General features: G+C 38.3%; 2 protein-coding genes and 1 pseudogene across 4 annotated transcripts in view; 1 reads left to right on the top strand and 2 right to left on the bottom strand.

The window, feature by feature from the left end:
* The window catches only part of disp1 (dispatched homolog 1 (Drosophila)), a 60456-nt gene extending 48991 nt beyond the window's left edge, over positions 1-11465 (top strand). The window contains exons 3-8 of one of the 3 annotated variants that reach the window (XM_016543849.1): positions 4298-4327; positions 5059-5182; positions 5296-5423; positions 6361-6458; positions 7308-7405; positions 7509-11465. In XM_016543849.1, the coding sequence (XP_016399335.1) occupies positions 4298-4327; positions 5059-5182; positions 5296-5423; positions 6361-6458; positions 7308-7405; positions 7509-11075 (4045 nt within the window). In that variant the 3' untranslated portion in view covers positions 11076-11465. Of the gene's footprint in view, positions 1-3342; positions 3373-4297; positions 4328-5058; positions 5183-5295; positions 5424-6360; positions 6459-7307; positions 7406-7508 lie in introns of all 3 variants that reach the window. The other 2 variants (XM_016543848.1, XM_016543847.1) reach the window with 2 other exon arrangements.
* A 1309-nt stretch (positions 11466-12774) lies between these two features.
* LOC107732489 (toll-like receptor 5) lies at positions 12775-15567 on the bottom strand (annotated as a pseudogene).
* A 5-nt stretch (positions 15568-15572) lies between these two features.
* LOC107732497 (thrombomodulin-like) overlaps positions 15573-16101 on the bottom strand; it is a 4129-nt gene continuing 3600 nt past the window's right edge. The window contains exon 2 of the mRNA XM_016543851.1: positions 15573-15642. Coding sequence (XP_016399337.1) covers positions 15601-15642 — 42 coding nt within the window. The 3' untranslated portion in view covers positions 15573-15600. The remainder of the gene's footprint in view (positions 15643-16101) is intronic.

Below are 16101 nucleotides of genomic sequence, written 5' to 3'. Positions count from 1 at the left end.
ATATCCTTGTTTTCATTAACCAGTTGGGCAAGAAGTAACAGCTGTTCTTGCATCCAGTTTGGTTTTCTTTTACGTTTGCATGTCTTACTATCAGCCATGATTATTCTACTCTGTTAATTAAAAGGCTGTTTATATGCATATCCACTAATTGTTTTTGAGAAGCATACATGTAAGGCTGACAATAAGCTGAACATATACTTGTTTAATTAGTGACACTTACCCTGCATTTTTAAACCTTTATTTGAATACGGCAACATAAAATTGTGCTCTACAATATTTCCATGGATAAATCTCTGACAGAGACTAACAGCCAATCACTGTGTGCATAGTTAATAAGCACTCTGACATCATCCATAGCAACGAGCTCAACCCCGCCCCCTTACTCTTAGCTTAAAGGGATAGTTCACCCAAAAATGAAAATTTGATGTTTATCTGCTTACCCCCAGCGCATCCAAGATGTAGGTGACTTTGTTTCTTCAGTAGAACACAAATTATGATTTTTAAGTCCAGCCGTTGCAGTCTATCAGTCATATAATGCTCGTCACGAGCCGCAGGGTTTAATTTGGATTTGTCTGTGCATGTTTTTTTTACTCTCATAGATTTTGTTACCATTGCCATGCATTATATGACTGATAGACTGCAACGGCTGGACTTAAAAATCATAATTTGTGTTCTACTGAAGAAGCAAAGTCACCTACATCTTGGATGCCCTGCGGGTAAGCAGATAAACATCAAATTTTCACTTTTGGGTGAACTATCCCTTTAAGACTTCTCTCTATTCCTTAGTAAAAGTTTGTCTCAGCAGCTTTGTGAATAGGTTTTAAGAGAAAACTCTTGGCTAAAAACTTTTACTGCTGTTTTGGAGAACTGAAATGTTTTGTGAATACGGGCCCAGGATTCTTTGATTAATTGAAAGTTCAAAAAAGCAGCATTTAATTGAAATGGAAATCTTTTGTAACATTGTAAATGTCCTTACTGTCACTTTTGATCAATTGCATTTAATCTTTGATTATATTCAGTACATATCTAAATATTTCACAGTATTTTTTTTCTTGGATTTCTCTTAAACAGCTGAGAAAGTCAGGCAGTTGATTATCACATACAGTTTAATCAGTTGTGAATGTATTCGACTGAACTTCAATGTTTTTTGTTGTTTTCTATTTTAAGCCTCCATGCTTTTTTCCTGCTCCCCTCTTTGACCTCTGCCCTTCAACTACCGTTTCACCGTCACCAGACTGTTGTTTGACCCCACTTCCTCGTATTTTCTTTATTAATTAACCTCTTGATCCATAAACATTTGTTAGTTCTTACAATAATACAGTTTCTCTACAAAATGAGCAATGCAGAATATGGCATTGACATGGTTGTGATGTTTTAGAATTGCCGTTATTTTGGATGCACTATTCTAAAAACATGGCTTGAGAAGATTGAATTGCTAAAAATGTAAGTTTCGCATTTTTCAGAGCACACCAAAAACAATTTAACAGTAAAGATACTGAACTGAATCAAATATGCTCAGGGAAAAAAAATCAGAATTGTGAGAGATAAACTTAGAATTATGACTTTTTTAAATGTATATCTCAATTCTGATGTGTTTACTGAGAATTCTGAGTTTATATATCTCACAATTCTGTTTATATAAAATAAAAGGTAGTTGCAAGTTTACATATCACAACACATCAAATGTTAATCCACTTTTCTCAGGAAAAAAGTCAGTTGCGAGTTATGACTTTCTCGCAGTTCTGAACTTATATCTCACAATTCTAAAGTTTTTTTTCTGATAATTCTGAGTTTACATCTCACAATTCCGTTTATATAAAATAAAAAGGTAATTGCAACAACTTATCTCACGAGAAATAAACTCTGAGTTCTGAGGAAAAAGTGGCAATTCACTTTATTATTTCTTTATTCCGTGGTGGAAACAGCCTTCCATAGTTTTTGCAGCAATGCAAGAGAAGAACCTTTTTTGCTTCCCCAGAAAACCTTTCAGAACCATTTTTTCTTACTGTGAAGAACATTTTAATAAAGAGCTTTTTTCCACTATAAATAACCTTTCGTGGAATGTAAAGATTCCGTGGATGTTAAAGGTTCTTCGTAGAACCATCAATGCCAACAAGAAACCTTTATTTTTAAGAGCGTAAACTAAAATACTGAACAAATTTTTTTCTTTTCAGGCTAACCAGAGAACAAAAGTTGCACACATCCAAATATGAAAAAATAATCTCCAAATCACACGGGGGGGAAACTCCCAAATAGTGTTGAAGAACTGTTGCACTCCAGTGGAATAATCCATCGCGATATCTCATAAATGTTATTCCATTTTGGACCATCTCTCATTCACGCCCCTGAATTCCACAGTCTGTGGCCCAAACATGGAGCGTTCGCTGATAGCACACTTTATAAATCATTGCATTGGTTTTTTCCCCCACGTCCTCGCTACATTTGCACATGAAGTGGAGGAAATCTGCTCCTCGTTATTTACTTTTGGGTTTGGTTATTTGATTATCGGCTGTCTGCATGTACTTTTCTCTGATTGCACGGAGAAGGACGTGCACCTCTCTGTTTTTAAAGCCTAATGGGACTCACCTTGAGCCGAATATGCAGATGCTTAAAGCTTGTGCGCTTGCAACATCTGGTTGTTGTATTAACGTGTCCGTTGAACTTTCAAAGGGATTTACGGCCTCTCTAGAAGTCGCCCTGTGGTGAAAAATTCTTGCCAATGGCTTTTGTTCATCTGTGCCTCCCAGTGCCATAGCAACCACTAATTATAGCATTCCATGGATTCCCTTTTAAGACGACAAGGAAGAAAATCACAGCCACCTCTTGGCCCTGTGACCCTACTGCTCTCATCCTCGAAGAGAGCAATATTGCTTGTCGTTGTGGTTCTTCGACGATTGCTGATTTGTTATTAGTGGTGGCGTCATTATTACTGTTGCTTATATTTAGAGTATTTAGCATCTTGCACCACTTGTGCTTTTCTCAAAATGCACCTGCGTGTGCACAGGCCATTAATGCGTCTTTATATTACACAAATGCATGAAGGCGGCTGATTGTGAACAGCTGTGCATTGGGCGCATGGTGATGCCGTTTTGGTGTGCTAAAGCAGAGCCTCTAATATGAACATCCATGATGGTTTTGATTTGGAAAAGCAGCGAGAAGAAACGTGGAGACAGCTGTGATTTCCCCACAGGAATGTGTGCTTGAACAGAGAGATCTAGACCACATACGGCGTGTGGTTAAAAATACACTTTCATGAAAAAACATGTCTCTCTGCACAGGTAGTTTTAATCCACTGTTTGGCACTTAAATCTAATCCTGATTTATGGTACTTTTATCTTTCAGCCCTCCAAGGCCTTTCCGGTTTCCCAAAAGGTAAGTTTACTACAATTTTTTATTTATTTATTTAATTATTATAATGTAATTTTTAAACTTCTTTCAAAAAAACAATCTCTCTCTCTCTCTCTCTCTCTCTATATATATATATATATATATATATATATATAAAACTCAGACTAAAATATTTTTTCAAAAATTTTCATTTTTAATGACAATGTAAGCATTATACAATAAAAATATTAAATTCTATTTTGTATTCTATAAAAATGCTTACAGTATCAGTTAAAATTATTTTTTAAAAATTATTATATTGCAATATTACAATATATTACATTACAATTTCAATTAATGGAAAACGATTAACTAATAAAATTAAGACAAATATTTTTTTTTAATTTTCATTTTAAATGACATTGTGAGCATTATATAAAATACATTTTTAAAATATATTTTTATTGACATTTTTACTTTTGTATGTAATTATATTACTTAAAAAAAATTATATTGCAATATTACAGTACATTACAATTTCGGTGGCGTCATTATTACTGTTGCTTATATTTAGAGTATTTAGCATCTTGCACCACTTGTGCTTTTCTCAAAATGCACCTGCGTGTGCACAGGCCATTAATGCGTCTTTATATTACACAAATGCATGAAGGCGGCTGATTGTGAACAGCTGTGCATTGGGCGCATGGTGATGCCGTTTTGGTGTGCTAAAGCAGAGCCTCTAATATGAACATCCATGATGGTTTTGATTTGGAAAAGCAGCGAGAAGAAACGTGGAGACAGCTGTGATTTCCCCACAGGAATGTGTGCTTGAACAGAGAGATCTAGACCACATACGGCGTGTGGTTAAAAATACACTTTCATGAAAAAACATGTCTCTCTGCACAGGTAGTTTTAATCCACTGTTTGGCACTTAAATCTAATCCTGATTTATGGTACTTTTATCTTTCAGCCCTCCAAGGCCTTTCCGGTTTCCCAAAAGGTAAGTTTACTACAATTTTTTATTTATTTATTTAATTATTATAATGTAATTTTTAAACTTCTTTCAAAAAAACAATCTCTCTCTCTCTCTCTCTCTCTCTATATATATATATATATATATATATATATATAAAACTCAGACTAAAATATTTTTTCAAAAATTTTCATTTTTAATGACAATGTAAGCATTATACAATAAAAATATTAAATTCTATTTTGTATTCTATAAAAATGCTTACAGTATCAGTTAAAATTATTTTTTAAAAATTATTATATTGCAATATTACAATATATTACATTACAATTTCAATTAATGGAAAACGATTAACTAATAAAATTAAGACAAATATTTTTTTTTAATTTTCATTTTAAATGACATTGTGAGCATTATATAAAATACATTTTTAAAATATATTTTTATTGACATTTTTACTTTTGTATGTAATTATATTACTTAAAAAAAATTATATTGCAATATTACAGTACATTACAATTTCAATTAATGTAAAATGTTTAACTAATAAAAACGTGTTTTAAAAATGTGAATTTGTTAAGACAGATTTTTTTATAAATTAAAATATGTAAAAAATAAATGTGTAAAATGTATAAATATAATGTAAAATGTTTTTTTTTTTTCATGATTTGCGCTTGTACAATAAAGAGGCTGGACAGTATGTAGTATACAGTGATATATATATATGCATATGATGTATGAATCTCCCTCAATTGCAGTTATGCAGAGCTCATTGCTGATTGGCCGGTGGTGGTGTTAGGGGTGTGTACAGTTCTCATCGTGGTTTGTGCACTGGTCGGTATCCTCGTGCCCGACCTGCCTGACTTCTCAAATCCACTGCAGGTGTGCACAAGGAGCTTTTTTTGGTCTTCTTTATAGGATATTGACATTTTCAGACTTTCATGTTGATTTTGTGTGCAGTTTGAGTGAAGATTTGTTGTCATTTCTCTTATTAGGGATTTGAACCGAGAGGCACTGCAATAGGCCAGCGACTTGTAACATGGAACAACATGGTGAAAAACACAGGCTACAAGGCAACACTGGCCAACTACCCCTTCAAATACGCAGACGAGCAGGCCAAAAGGTATCAGAGTCCACTTCTTATCTGATAACCATATTTTCCTTTTCGCATTCATATGATATGTGACGTGAGCCAAGCGAGGATTAGGAGTCAGGCCAGGATTGGTCAAAATTGGTGCGTCTGTGGGATTTTGGTTTTGCAACTGGGAACATGACCTATTTATATTTTATTTGCAAATATGCATCTTTAAATGCACATTGCTCAATGGACAGCACATTAGACTGATTTAGGTTGCATTTTTAGCTTTTTGCTTTTACATGTTCAATATAAAGTCATTTTGTTATTGAATGCAATGACAATCAGATTCTTTTTGGGGCCACTTTATATGCATTTTTTGCTCCTGAACAGCAGTGGTTGGTAATGCGATCTGTGTTGGCTGTATCATGACTCATCTGATCCGGATCATTGTGAGCTGGATTACGGATCATGACAGAAGTAGTCTGAGAGAGAATGAGCGTCTGTAAGGCACGGCTCCGTCTCAGCATGTGCATAGGCGTCTTCCCTCTGATTAAAGAGACTTCCTGTCTGTGGAACAGGATGTGCTGTCAGCAGCAGTCCTGGCCTCTGTCAGTAATAATGATAACGGTCATTTCAGTCGCAGATCTCTAATGGCAACAATGTGAGGAGGCTGAAATAGTATGCTGCAGTGTGCTCTGGAATTAATAATTAGTGAGGTTTTTTGTTTCCTTAAAGCTGTCTAAATCCGACAAGAATCAGACTGCAAGTCGTGAACCACTAGATTGTGGTTTTGGGTGACAGGGAGTTGAGGCTTTAGCTGGATAACTTTCAACACAAAGAGCAATTGTATATAGACCACAGTCAGAGCAGATAGCATATTTTATTTTAAACAAATATTTTTTTTTGTTTGTTTAATGATTTTGCTTTTCATGCAGAGCTGTTAAATGCATTGATTAAATACTCTCCTTATCCTGCGTTTCAGTCACCAAGATGACAGGTGGTCCAAGGATCGTAATGATCGAAAGAAAAGACAAGCGGAGTGGGATTTTAGTAAAGACAGTTTCTTCTGTGATGTACCAGGTGAGTTCTGTATTCTGAAAAATACTGTAAAAACAGTCCATTTAAAAGAATGGTTTTCTATTTTATTGTATGTTATTATGTAATTTATTCCTGTGATGGCAAACCTGAATTTGGTGTGTCCTTGTATAAATTTCTATAAAAAATAAATAACAATAAACATTTTAGAGCATTTATTAATCTTGGTTAATGCAAATTTATAAACTATTGCTGGTTGTTTATAACGTTAATCTTAATTTATACAACTTTTAATGGTAAAAATTTTTTATATGTAAAATGAATATGAACCAAGATTTACCAATTTACCTATATATATATATATATATATATATATATACACTTTGACATTTTGTATTCTATGCATGTTCTGTACATAATTTATAGGACATCTGTTTGTGTTTACATTTAACATTAACCTAATTATCTGCTCAAAATTGAATTTGTGTGCATTAACAAATGTATTACTTCTAGAGTCGATAGTATGCTGACAAAATTAAGCACAAATGTATTAAATACATAGTACTAAAGTGAGACGAGTTGACATTAATCAAATCTGCCACCTAGTGGCTCATGGAGAAAGGCTGCTGGCTTATAGTTCACTCTCAGAAAAAAAGGTACAAAAGCTTTCACTGGGGCAGTAACCTTTCAGAAGGTATATACATCTGTACCTTATTTACCCCTAAAGAGTGCATATAAGTACCTTAAAGAAGGTACATATTTTAGTACCTAAAGTGTACATATTAGTAACTTAAAGTATCATATTTTTTTCCTTTTGAAAAGTTACCGCCCAAGTGACAGCTTTTGTACCTTTTTTCTGTGAGTGTTTAACCACCAAACGTTGTCTTTCCACAGGTGACAGCTATTCCCGAATTGTATTTGCATCTGCAGAGGGAAAGAACTTGTGGAATATACAGGCAATAAAATCCATGTGCAATTTTGACAATACTCGGGTATGTATCTTGCATTGCATATATTGATTATACCATTTGCAGATGCATAATGGGATGTCGGAAATGGGTGTTTTACTTGCGTTTTTCATGTCTGGTCCTTTAGATTCGCTCCCATCCCCAGTACTTGGATCTGTGTCAGCGCACCACTGCTGCCTCATGCTGTCCCAGCTGGACACTTGGGAACTACATAGCCGTCTTTACTAACAAGTCATCCTGCCAAAAAATCACAGAGCAAGATGTTTCCCACACCCTAAAAATCCTGCGCTCCTGTGCAAAGTATTACCACAATGGCACTCTTGGTCCTGAGTGCTGGGACATGACGACCCGTAAGAAGGACCTCAAGTGTGGCAACGTGCCACGGAAGTGTACAAAATACAACGCCGTATATCAGATTTTTCACTTTTTGGTGGACAAAGACTTTCTGAATCCAAAGAACACGGACTACCTTCCACCTAACCTCAAGTACAGCATGCTCTTCTCCCCGACGGAGAAAGGAGAAACAATGATGAACATTTACTTGGACAACTTTGAGAACTGGAACTCCTCGGATGGGATCACGACCATCACAGGAATAGAATTTGGCATCAAACACAATTTATTTCAGGACTACCTTCTGACAGATACCATGTATCCCGCAATAGCAATTGTGATCGTGTTGGTAGTCATGTGCATCTACACGAGATCAATGTTCATCACCCTTATGACCATGTTTGCCATTATCAGTTCGCTCATCGTCTCGTACTTCCTGTACCGTGTGGTCTTCAACTTTGAGTTCTTCCCCTTTATGAACCTCACTGCGCTCATCATACTTGTTGGAATTGGTGCCGATGATGCCTTTGTGCTCTGCGACGTCTGGAACTACACAAAGTTTGATAAACCTAATTCCGATCTTTCTGAAACGGTAAGCGTGACGCTTCAGCATGCGGCGCTTTCAATGTTTGTCACCAGCTTCACCACGGCTGCTGCCTTCTATGCCAACTACGTGAGCAACATCACTGCCATTCGATGCTTTGGTGTGTACGCTGGTTCTGCTATCCTGGTTAACTACATACTGATGGTCACCTGGTTGCCGGCTGTGGTGGTCCTACATGAAAGGTACCTGGTCAACCTCTTTACATGTTCTCTGTCACAACACCACCAGACGCAGGGTGCTACGCTGTTCTGGACAAGATTGTGCCAGATGGTCAACAAGTGTCTTTTTAGCATCTCGGAGGCCTCTCGGATATTCTTTGAGAAAGTTTTGCCTTGCATCGTGATCAAGTTGCGCTACTTGTGGCTCTTGTGGTTTTTGGCAATGACGGTGGGTGGAGCCTACGTTGTTTGCGTCAATCCCAAAATGAAACTGCCATCTCTGGAGCTGTCGGAGTTTCAGGTTTTCCGTTCTTCCCATCCCTTTGAACGCTATGATGCGGAGTACAAAAAACTCTTCATGTTCGAACGGGTCAACCATGGGGAAGACCTCCACATGCCAATCACCATCATTTGGGGAGTTACTCCAGTTGACAATGGAGATCCGCTGAACCCCAAAAATAAGGGTAAACTAACACTCGACACAACCTTCAACATTGCGAGTCCTGCAAGTCAGGTATGGATTCTCAACTTCTGCCAGAAGCTTAGGAACCAGAGCTTCGTGTTCCAGTCTGAGGAGCAAGACTTCACGAGCTGCTTCATGGAGACTTTTAAGCAATGGATGGAAAACCAAGACTGTGAAGAAGCTTCCGTCTATCCCTGTTGTAGTCAATCCACGTTCCCTTACCGGCAAGAGGTCTTTGAGTTGTGCATCAAACGGGCAATTATGGAGCTTGACCGAAGCACCATCTACCACCTTGACAGCAAGACTCCAGGGCCAAGGTTTGACATCAATGACACAATTCAAGCAATTGTGCTCGAGTTTCGAAGTACCTACCATTTCACTCTGGCGTACGAGAAGATGCATCAGTTTTACAGAGAAGTCGACGCTTGGATTCAGGAGGAGCTGAGGGATGCTCCTGAAGGACTGAGCTACGGATGGTTTGTAAGCAACCTGGAGTTCTACGACCTACAGGACAGCCTATCGGATGGGACTCTTATCGCTATGGCACTGGCGGTGGTAGTGGCCTTCAGTGTTATGCTCCTGACCACCTGGAATATCATCATCAGCCTCTATGCCATCATATCCATCGCCGGAACCATATTTGTCACAGTTGGGTCGCTGGTGCTCTTGGGTTGGGAACTAAATGTGCTTGAATCAGTGACCATCTCAGTTGCTGTAGGCCTCTCTGTGGACTTTGCTGTCCATTATGGAGTGGCGTATCGCCTTGCACCAGAACCAGACAGGGAAGGAAAGGTGGTATTCTCCTTGAGCAGAATGGGCTCAGCTATAGCGATGGCAGCACTCACAACCTTTGTAGCCGGTGCGATGATGATGCCATCCACAGTTTTGGCCTACACTCAACTGGGCACGTTTCTGATGCTAATCATGTGCATTAGTTGGGCATTTGCTACATTTTTCTTTCAATGCATGTGTCACTGTTTGGGACCTCAGGGCACCTGTGGACAGATTCCTTTGCCAAAGAAACTCCAGTGCTATGCCTTTTCAGAGCGCACATCTGAAAACCAATCTAATCCAAGTCAAGGTAAACTCAGTGCTTGCTACACAAGCAAGTACCAGATAGATAACGCAAGAAGTGAGGGTCGACACGAACACTATGAGCTTGAGCCCTTGGCGTTGAATGTCAGGAATGAGGAAAAGGCTTCTGATGAGGAACAGGGAGCATGTACGCAGTTGCATAATGGCATCACTTCTCATCACTCAACCTTGAAAAGCTGCACCGACCCAGGAGAACCCAGTCCTGAGATTGAAAATGGCTTACCAGGAGCTGAACTTTCACATCTTCATCAATACCCGTATTGTACGAGGTGCACCTGTGAGAACTCCATGCATCAGTATATGAGAGAGCGACAAAGGACTCCTTACCATCCTTGCAGCAACCAATGCCCTGCTAAACAGACCAATCACTTACCTGTGGGTCAGAACCTTCAGTCCTCACGGGATACAACGCACACTCCCACTGACTGCTTCGTAAACTGTGGCCACTTCCAACATTGCACACAGAGCCAAACATCAAGGCCAACCCCTCACAGATGTTTCCCCGGGGGCTACAGCATGCAAGCAGTGCACCTTTTGCATCAGGCACTGTCGTCCGATACTGCAGTGCATGACGAGTCCCACATAAATGCGTGTGGCCCCAATTCACCTCTACCAGAGAGCCAGAACTTTCCAGCTCACATTCAGTTTCCAGATGTTCAGCGCTGTGCTTTACCTGACACGACTCGAGTCTGTACTGTTAATCACGATACACAGAAGACAGGGGACCTAGCATTAAATTCCCAGACCCCTCAAAAAATACCATGGAACCATATAAACACAAAAGTAAATGGCACTTGCGTTTTGCTGCAGGACAGTCGAGAGATTCGCGACGCGATTCCAGTGGTACCAGAAGAAAGTGTCAAATGCAATCCGAGTAACAAAGACAATAATGAAAGGGCAGAGCCTGTATCTCCCAAAAAATTTAACCGTTTTAAAAAGACTGTAAAAGCGAAGTGCAATTCTGTAGAGTTGCACAAGCCAAAAACCACTGTGCCTACTGTTGCCATTCATTCAAAAGCCTCATCTGAGAGTTTATGCTAACATTTAAAATTAGAGCGTTAGATCGCGATATCAGAACGTATTACCATATTAAGATTTAGCACAGAAAAGCAACTGGTTGTTTCCTGACAGGAAAGAGTTTCTTGACATTATGTTCATGGGAATTGTGACATGACGTCAAGGAAAACTTTTGTCCGATTTAAGAGGACACTATTTTGACCCAATGGCTTGTATTATTTGCGTGACATCTGTTTTAGATTATTTTTTTAATGTCTGGCCACAGGCCATCACTTTTTCATGGGAATAGAAAAACATAATCAGAATTATTTTCCTGCACATTTCATATGAACTTGTATATATTTTATGTGTTGTGTATGTATTTGAATCATGCACTTTTTTCATTGATGCTGATTGGAATGTTTCGCCTATAAAGTTTAATATTTCACATGCAAACTTCAGAAATGTCTGTGATGGTGAATTGAAAGACTCATTGTGCTTTGTTTTAAAGTTGTCTGCTTTTTTCCAGTTTCTCAGATAAAACCACTTCCTCCTGCAGTGTGCAATTATTTACGTTAGCATCAGGACTTCGGGGAAATTGAGTCAGTTTATGTGACTTCACACAAAAGAAATACATGCAGAATTAAGTATTCTGTTAAGTGTCACGTGTCCTTGACATGTACGGTGTATCTGTCATCTGAGAAATTAGGATCTGTTCTGTTGTTTTTTAATAGAAAGATAATCACTTTTTTTTATTTTTTTTTACAAATTTTCTGTGTTATTTGGTAATATTGGGTGTACCAATAAAGGCTGCTATCCGGTGTAATAATAATATTATTAATCATAATAATTTAAATATATAACATAAAATTTGGTGAATTTCAAAGAATTGGTACCAGTTGTAAAAATGATATATTGTTTCCAACATTTGTTCTCTGATTTGTACTTTTTAGCAGTAACCATCTGCTGTATGCCAAGGTTTCTTCAAATAACAATGCAAACAGCAATAATTGTAGTACATTATCTTTAAAAGTCACATTTTATTTAAAAACCAAGTATTGTCCCACAGATATTTGGACACGTGAATTATAACACACAGTATGATTTATGCAACTTAATGTGCCATCGTGAAACGGCATGAAAATAAAAATTAAAAAGGTGTACTGTTTGCATATGTAATATGCACATTATTTAAAGCAATTACAGTTAATGCAGGTATCTGTTCATCTAATTAAAGATGTATCTGTAATGTCACAGTTCCGTTGACTTTAACACCAATTGACCGAGAAGTTCATGCTACTGCACATTTTGGATGATACAAAATAAACTTTTAAATATATATACAGTTCAGTATGGTGTCAAACTTAATAGCCTTCATTTATTAAGCGGGTTAAACACAGTAGGATGGATGAGAGAACCTCACCAAGAGCAAAGAAAGGTATGTCCATACAAAGTCCTTCACAGTTACACGGCCGTGTCTGCATGAACATGTGCTGCTTCAGGATTGTTTTCAACCTCCTTCGAGCATCCTGCACTGAGCCAGGGTGAAGGTTTCTAAGCACCAACCATTCTTCAGGAAACATTCAGACACCACACAAAGGTTTTTTTTTTTGACTATTCTGGATAGCATTTCGCATGTTGGTAAGATGGTGTTCCCCGGGTATGAAGTCTCGCTCCTCAAAGCAGCAGCGTAGTGTATTCTGCTCTGAGAACTGAGAGTCGAGCCTCTTCAACAGCGCTCTTTCTACCCACTTAATATCACTGGAACTAAAACAAAGATACACGTCATACAAGAATCGATCAGGATAGGTAGCCCCGTCAACAGACAAATGATGGCACAGGCAGTGAGTGATATGATCAGTGCAGAACAGAAAATGAAAAGCACAAGCCTCAGTTTTCAGCGCTTCACTCATCCTCACATTGTATGCCGGATCTCACAACCGGAACCATGTACTGATCCTCAGGACTGGCACATGTCACATCCTCAATGGAGTGAAAAAGGGTTACGCTGGTTTGATTTAGCCATGTTTGGAAATCCCTTAGGCTGCAGTCACAATGGAACTGGTTTTTCATCAGGCTGAGGTAGCTGAGGGTGCTAAAGAGACCTGATTTAAGTATCTGAAGACTTTCAGGGAATATACCATTCGGAAGGTGCTTCAAAGAGTTGAAGGACAAATCCAAAAAGATCAAAGAAGTAAGGTCTTTGAAAATGTCTTTGGGAAGCGACTGAAGTCCGTTGGAAGCCAGAGAAAGCTGTTCTAACTGGTGAAGATTGTTAAACACATCAAGACATTTTCCTTCTGACCAGATCAGTTGCATTGTTGAAAGCTCGAGATTAAGGAGTTGTAGTTTGTCTGAAACCACTATTTGTCTCTGATTATGACACATCGAAAACATGTTGCCTCGAAGAAAGGTTTTTTCTATTTGAGAAAATTCCCGTAGTATAGTGTACAAATCTGACAAGTCCTTCAATCTGTTGAATTCCAGGTCAAGGGTCGTGAGATTTTTTAGAAATGTTGGGTAAAATAGACAAAGATGAAATTCTGTTCTCACCCAAGTAGAGTTTCTTCAGGTTTGCTAGGGTTGCAAATTCATGAACTGATTCCAGAGCATTTCCTGTTAGATTTAAGTTGAGTAAATTTGGGAGTCCCTGAAATGATTGATATATCTTTATATCCTTATATAGTTGTAAGACAAATCAAGCACCTCAAGTTTCTCTAGATTCTGAAATGTTTTAGAATCAATCAGTGGCGGTGCCTGGGTTTTAAAATAGAGGAGGCACACTAATTGTATTGGTCTGCGATCCCTGCCGATTATTATTATTATAATTTGCTTACCCACTTTAAAATGGCTTTTTGGTTGCTTTTAGTCAGAACACGTAAAGAAAATGACACACATACAGCAAGATAATATAATTTCACTTACCTGGCCTATCACTTGAAGCAAACATCCATCCCTTCTTAAAAGTCTGTGTTAAAAGAGAGCTGGCTGTTGTGCCATTTAATTAAGCTGACTGCTGTAGCCTATATCCAGCTTAGGCTGTTTTCCCTAAATTTGTATATATACTGTTTGAATGACAGCTTGGTAAATCTGTTGGCGATCAAATATTCAATATCGCTACTCATCATAAGTACTTGGTACATTATCAGCGCAGCGGCAGACGTTCAAACTAACCCTCTACGAGGGTTCTTTTCTCAACACTCCTCAGCGGCGCTGAAAGTGAACACTCGATGGTGATTGGCTAATTTTTTTTACCCTCGGAGGCACTAGAGCTCAGCTCTGCCCTGGCCTCCCCCTACCCTTCTCTATCATTAGCGGTTGTAATTACATCAGCAGATTCGGCACATTCGCAATAGAAAAGCGGCGCTTTCAAGTTATGTATTATCACTGTGTAATTACAAACAAAAAATACACATTCTGAGACATGAACTGAAATGAATTGTGAATTTTATTAACATTAAATCGTAATTTTCACCTAAAAATTATGGGGAAGCTGTGCCTCCCCTGCCTCCCCCGACGAGCCCCCACTGGAATCAATACTACCCAGGAAGTTGTTGGACAGGTTTAGCTTTTGTAGATTAGTCATACCCAAAAATGCATCGTTTTCAATAATGTTGATCTCATTTTGTGCCAACGTAATTTGCTCTAGATCTAAAAAAAAAAAAAAAAAGACTAAATACTGAATTGGACAAAGCAAAAATATGTGATTGGGACAAATCGAAAATCTTAACACCACTAACCTCAAGACCCTTGAATGTGAATTTGTCTGGATCTGGGAAATTGTTATGACCAAAAGAACTGCCAATGTTGTAACTCTTACTGAGAATGAGACCTTAAATAATGATTGCATCAAAAAAACGCTTTGTCATAGGAACTTTAAAGCCATTTCCAGATAGGTCCAATACCATTACGGACATGTTCTTAAACGGGTTTCCACACTTGTCCCATCCTAACCAGTACTCATTCATGTCTTGCAGTGTCACGGAGGCAAGGGTCAGGAGCGTGAAATGTTTACCCTGAAAGCTGAGGAGGTCTTCTTCACAGATGCTCTTCACTTTGTTGTGAGACAGATCCAGAACGTGGAATCTCCTCATATTTAAAAAGAATGATGCCGGCTGGATTCTGTGAATGTTGTTATTGCGTAAGACAAGCATCTGTAGAGACACCAGAGGTTTAAAGACGTCACCAGACAAAACAGAACCATCTAAACTGCACTAAGTGAGAGTGAGATTCTCAAGGTTGGATAATCCATTAAAAGCCCCTGTTTCTGTTTGCAGGAAGCAGTTGTAGTCTAGTTTAAGTAATATTAGATTGGAGAGTCTTCTAAATGTGTTGTTTCTGATCACAAGTCCTGGTGTTTGTTGCTCCACTTTAAGGCCTTTTAGACATTCGAGATGAGAAAAGGATGTTTCGTTGAGTTCAGCAATGCTGTTTAAACTCAGATCCACATAATTGACATGCTTGGGCAGCTCTGGCACATGATGAAGACCTCCACCTATGCAGAAGCCATAGGCCATGGCCATTAACGGAACACACCGTGCACTTCACAACTTCAGTGTTGATGCACAATTCAAAAAGGATCAGTATAAATATATATTCCATTCTGAGAGCTCTGTGGAGGGAAAAAAACATGCATTTTAGTATTAAAATGATTTCGTTTTTTGAGACGTTAATGTTATTTCTATTTAAGTTAATGTACCAAGTATATCTTAATCACTGTTTGATTAACTAGTTCAAGATTCACTGACTTTAAACAAAGCATTTACTGCAACACAGAGAAGTGAAAAGATCGGATACATGCAGCAATCTGAAAGTTGTACTGCGAAGTCATGAATAATAGAGCAATAATTTAGCGTTTTACCGGGTTCGTTCACTAGGCTAATCCAGCGTTTTGGCCTGAAATAATGAGAGAATTTCAATAACGCAATATTAAGACTCGTACAGCGTCAAATTAACAACTATCCGTCCTCTCGCTTCAGTTCCTTCCGAATGAGTTCTTCTTCCTCCTCCTCCTCCTCCTCCTCCTCCTCTCTCTCTCTCTCTCTCTCTCTCTCTCTCTCTCTCTCTCTCT

The sequence above is a fragment of the Sinocyclocheilus rhinocerous genome, unplaced genomic scaffold (assembly GCF_001515625.1).
Source record: "Sinocyclocheilus rhinocerous isolate Xijiao unplaced genomic scaffold, SAMN03320098_v1.1 scaffold310, whole genome shotgun sequence".
NCBI lineage: Eukaryota > Metazoa > Chordata > Actinopteri > Cypriniformes > Cyprinidae > Sinocyclocheilus > Sinocyclocheilus rhinocerous.
Note: the sequence above shows the minus strand (reverse complement) of the source record. Positions and strands in the feature narration are given on the sequence as shown.